This window comes from Lolium rigidum, chromosome 7 (assembly GCF_022539505.1).
Source record: "Lolium rigidum isolate FL_2022 chromosome 7, APGP_CSIRO_Lrig_0.1, whole genome shotgun sequence".
Lineage (NCBI taxonomy): Eukaryota > Viridiplantae > Streptophyta > Magnoliopsida > Poales > Poaceae > Lolium > Lolium rigidum.
The window spans coordinates 125034835-125040144 of NC_061514.1; the positions used below are offsets into that span (position 1 = coordinate 125034835).

Genomic DNA, 5310 nt, shown 5'->3' on the forward strand with positions numbered 1-5310 from the left:
TATTCTCTATCCATCGGATCCCGACAAACACAACATATAGTATTACAGATAGATGATCTTGATCATGTTAGGCAGCTCACAAGATCCAACAATGAAGCACAATGAGGAGAAGACAACCATCTAGCTACCGCTATGGACCCATAGTCCAGGGGTGAACTACTCACTCATCACTCCGAGAGCGACCATGGCGGTGAAGAGTCCTCCGGGAGATGAATCCCCTCTCCGACGGGGTGCCGGAGGAGATCTCCGTAATCCCCGAGATGGGATTGGCGGCGGCGGCGTCTCGCAAGGTTTTCCGTATCGTGACTCTCGGCATCGGGGGTTTCGCGACGGAGGCTATTTGTAGGCGGAAGGGCAGGTAAAGAGGCGGCACGAGGGGCCCACACCATAGGTCGGCGCGGCCGGGGCACGGGCCGCGCCGCTCGGTGTGTCGCCACCTCGTGGCCCCACTTCGACTCTCCTTCGGTCTTCCGAAAGCTTCGTGGCAAAATAGGACCCCGGGCGTTGATTTCGTCCAATTCCGAGAATATTTCGTTACTAGGATTTTCGAAACCAAAAACAGTAGAAAACAAGCAATCGGCTCTTCGGCATCTTGTTAATAGGTTAGTTCCAGAAAATGCACGAATATGACATAAAGTGTGCATAAAACATGTAGATATCATCAATAATGTGGTATTGAACATAAGAAATTATCGATACGTCGGAGACGTATCAGTTTGTCATACACAAGGATTAGAGAAAATTCCTTATATGACACTCCCTTAAAATGTGTTTCCTTATTTGACACTAGACAACTTTTTCTTCCCTATATGACATCTTGCCTTAACTTTTTCCCTCCAGTGACACTCAAGTGCATTTTACTCACCAACGGTGTTAAGGAGAGACATGAAAAGACCAGTTTACCCCTAGTATATAATATGACAAAATAAATCTGTATACATCACAATATCATCAGCAATAGGTCGTGGTTACATATGACCATCTGAGACCCCATCCGTTGATCACAGAATTTAGACAAGAAAAATTGGGCATGACCACCCTTGTTTTTTGATGCCATGTCTCACAGAATTCATATATATATATATATATATATATATATATGTGCAAAATGCACCACAACATGTACAAACTACCAGAATAGCGCAAAAGTAGTACTAGTTCACAATGTTCCCACATAAGTAGTAGTTTAGATGCATCAGTAGTTCGCATACGAGGTCACACATGCATGAGGTCAAATCTATATGACCCAAACAGCACAAAAGAACCTCCAAAATAACAATTACATCAAAAGAAACCATCTAAGAATCACAAGCTGAGCCTTCTTTTGCTTCTTGTATTCATTGCGGGGCTCGCAGGGCTTGAAAATTTACTTCTTGTGCACATAGCTGGGTCGTCAACCTGGAACCATAGGAATCTTTTCAGCGCACTTTCTCTTTTTACTCTCGCCCGCCTTCACAGGAACATCTTTTTCATCTCCGGGCATAGGAAACTCTATGGAAATTGGGTCTGGTTGGTTTGAGCCGGTTCCTGATCTGCACTTATACATGTATGGCAACAATAGATTTTAGCAACTGAAAAACAAAAATTATACATAAATGTGAAGTAAGAAACAAAAACAATACCTTTTGGATCCAACCGATTTAGAGTTGCTCCCTTTCCCCTTTTTTTTACTTGTATTCTCCAAGCTTTTGCTACTGTGAGAAGGAAGCAATCAGGAAAAGAACAAGTTGTAGTTAAAGTAAATACAAAAATCTGAACTAGTCCTAATCACCTTTTTGATGCTCCAGCACTTGAGTTAGCATGTTTTTCCTTCTTTTCCTTCTTAGTTGTAGTTTCCAAATTTTGGCTATGGAGAGAAGGAAGCTAATTAGAATTCATGCAGTGTTCTCATGTAATCATGAGCATAAGTGTCAAACTACTAACCTTGGGGGAAAACACATTCTTGTTGGTTCTCCATCCGCATAAGGCACAATGGATGACTCGGCTGTTTGGGATGTCTTTGCCCTCTTCTTTGGTGGTTCTCTACAAGAAAAATAAGGAAGTAGTGAAAATGTACATCTGGTAGAGTAATGCAAGAATGAGTAAATCGATAGAGACTCAAATCGATATTACCTCACAGCCATCATCGCAGCAATGTCATCGGGGTTGCCTTTCTTACAATTATGCCAATGATGTCCATATTCCTTACAAATAGGGCATAAGTGTTTGCCATTTTTCCTTTTCTTCTCACCGTAACCTTTGTACCTCTCAGTTTTAGGCCTACCAGCAGTAGCCTTCAATAGTGGCGGATGCATGAAGAAGCCATGGTCAGATTGAGGCCATTGGTTCTTGTCAGGCATAGCAGGGATTAGTTGGGCATAAGCTGATCTGAATTTTTCAAGGGAGTAATACAAGTCCACATATTGTCGTATGTGTGCATTGGTAAGTGATGTGATGAATGCAAGAGCATGTTTGCAAGGAAGGCCGGAAACTTGCCATTGTCTACAAGAACATGTCCTCTCTTGCAAGTTGACAACAAACCTGAATCCGCTACCACCTAATGCTGTAACTTCAGCAACTTCTTCTGAGCTTTCTACAACCTCCAAGTTTAATTCTCTAGTCATTACATTCAGCCTCTTCATTATGTGGGGGAGAATCAAACCATCTAACTTCTTTGCAACTTTTCTCCTTCGGTTCCACAATATCATAACCAATTGCCTCGCCTTATCAAAGAAGTCGTCCAAGTTCAAGGACTTGTGGTGCTTAATCCAGCTTGTTGAAGCTCTCGGCCAAGTTGTTGGTTACATAGTCCACCTTGCATATAGTTGAGAACTGGCTCCTAGACCACAACCTATTGTGCCACTTCCTTACATATGCTGTTGCAGCTGGCTTTGCTGTCTCCATAGCAGCCCAATGTTTGCCAAATAAATATGGGTTCCAAGAGTAAGCAGCAGCCCAAAGGTGGTCATCAAACACCTTCCCATGGAACTTCTTCTTGAAGTTGGTCACCAAGTGAAACATACACTCTCTATGTTCTGCCTCTGGGAACACTTCTTTTACCCCTGTCATAACTCGCCGGCCAACATCGGTGCATATGGCTAAACCTGTTGGTGATCCTATGGCTTGTCTTAGCAGTTGCATGAACCAAGTCCAATTCTCATTAGTTTCAGAGTCAAAAACTCCAAAACTAACCGGATACATCCAATTATGGCCATCAACGGCGGTAGCACTAGCCAACTGCCCCTTGAACCTGCCTGTCAAGAATGTGCTATCTATTGCCAAATACGGTCTGCAACCACCAAGGAACCCATCTATGCAAGGTTTGAAAGCAACAAAAATTCTTCTAAACCTGATTTTACCAGATATTGTGTGATGATCGATGTGCACTATGCTACCAGGGCAACAACTTTCAACTTTTGCTTTAAACCTATACAAATTGTCAAAGCTGCTGTCCCAATCACCATATAGTTCCCTCAAGGCTAGTAGCTTACCCATATATACTCTCTTGTAGTGGATTTTGACCTTGTAGTGTTCTTTAAGCTTTTTTTGCAATTCCGTTGCTCCTAGAGTTGCATCTTCAATGAGCCAGTCCTTCACCTTCTCACATACCCAATACTTAGTTGCATTCTTCACCTTCTTTTTCCTTCTTGCACTAGAACAATCATGATCACACGGGTTTTTTTTCACCTACAAAAGAAGAATATATGTAGTTAGCTACAAATTCTTAAACAATTATGCAAAAGAAATTCCCAACCGAGCAAGGTTAGACAATTACCACCACAGTACACATATTATCTGTTGTAGAAGCATGTATCCTCCATGGACAATTATCTTCATCTCTTCTTTTACAATATCCCCTAAACCTACATGGTGTACTCTTCTCCGTGTTAAACTCAAATTGATGTTTGATTGCATGCTGAGAAAGGGCCAACTTGAACTCATCCATATTGGGATATGTGGAACCTTCGGTCATACAGGGGTCTTCCTTATTGTACTCTATATCTGGGGCATGATTTACCTCATGCAACTCTTCCTCCTCCTCTAACTCAGACTCATCCTTGCTGTCATCCTTACTCTCATCCTCGCTCTCATCTTCGCTCTCATCCTTACTCCCATCAGCATCAGCATAGTCTTTGTCCTTCTCTTTATTAGGAAAAAGAACCACATTTAGACATGTAGGTTCTTTCTCCAAATACATATTCTCTTCATCAACACCAACATGTTCATTCTCCGGTATTGGGTTGCAAAGATAACTATCTTCGTCATCAGTACCAACATGTTCATCAATAACAAGTTGTTCACACTCGGTGATGGGAGCATAAGGTTCAGAGGGATCACAATATGCAAAGAACATCTGCACCATCTTCGTCTTACTGTGTTTCTCAAACATAGACATCAACTCTTGGTCTGATTTTATTTCTGGGAATGTTTTCAGAACATCATCATAGTACTGAACATGTGCAACTTCCAAATAACGTGGCGGGTACTGCACTAGAACTGATTCAACCAAATCTTCATAGTTTGTCAAATCAGAATCAATAACCTTCTCAAAATAAAAATATTTGATCTCCTTTCTAGCTTTCTTTGGGTTGCTAATCATTCTAATTTTCAGCAAATAGCTTGAATTTGGATCCATCCTGTGAATAGAAATGAAACCTATGCATGAGCATTGCTACTGGATATTACATAATCTGCTCATCCTTCTACTTCTACTGCATTTGGAGATCAATTCGTGGGAACTCACCCTTGTAGACACGCTGGTGATGCCCAACCTGATGCCGACCCTCCGTCCCTTGAGCGAGCAGCAGCGCCATCGCCTGAGCCCGCAGCAGCGCCATCGTCGGAGCTCGCAGTAGCGCCTTGGCCGCCCTTCATCGTGCCTGGGTCGTCATCGGGCGACGAGCCCTCCACAGCCGCGCCTTGCCTGCCGTCCCCATCCCTGCCTTGCCTGCCCTCCGTCGTGCCTACGTCGCCGGCCGCCACGGTCGTTTCTCCGGCCCCTGCAGCAGTGCCCGGGCTGCCACCCGCAGCCACACCTTCCATGGCGCCTCAAATCACGCCGCCGCCCCAACGCGCGAGCACGCCGCCACCCCAACGCGCGAGCACGCCGCCGCCCCAACGCGCGAGCACGCCGCCGCCCCAACGCCCGAGCACGCCGCCGCCCCAACGCGCCAGTACGCCGCCGCCCCAACGAGCCAGCACGCCGCCGCCGCCGCCCCAACGAGCCTGCACGCCGCCGCCGCCTCCCCAACGAGCCAGCACGCCGCCGCCGCCGCCCACTAGGGTTCAGGGTGAGAGGAAAGAGACATGGACGGGAGTGAGGATAAGGTC

At 45.1% G+C, this 5310-nt stretch overlaps 2 protein-coding genes across 2 annotated transcripts; both read right to left on the bottom strand.

The window, feature by feature from the left end:
- Positions 1-1393: 1393 nt before the first annotated feature.
- Positions 1394-2673, bottom strand: LOC124671939. Its single transcript, XM_047208255.1, has 5 exons — positions 2113-2673; positions 1924-2022; positions 1772-1846; positions 1623-1694; positions 1394-1532 (listed from the first exon to the last, which is right to left on the bottom strand). The coding sequence occupies exons 1-5, from the start codon at positions 2619-2621 to the stop codon at positions 1394-1396; spliced, it is 894 nt and encodes a 297-aa protein (XP_047064211.1). The 5' UTR covers positions 2622-2673.
- Positions 2674-2742: 69 nt separating this feature from the next.
- On the bottom strand, positions 2743-5055 carry LOC124671940. Its single transcript, XM_047208256.1, has 4 exons — positions 4724-5055; positions 4274-4616; positions 3755-4189; positions 2743-3666 (listed from the first exon to the last, which is right to left on the bottom strand). The coding sequence occupies exons 1-4, from the start codon at positions 5020-5022 to the stop codon at positions 2743-2745; spliced, it is 2001 nt and encodes a 666-aa protein (XP_047064212.1). The 5' UTR covers positions 5023-5055.
- Between the last annotated feature and the right edge of the window lie 255 nt (positions 5056-5310).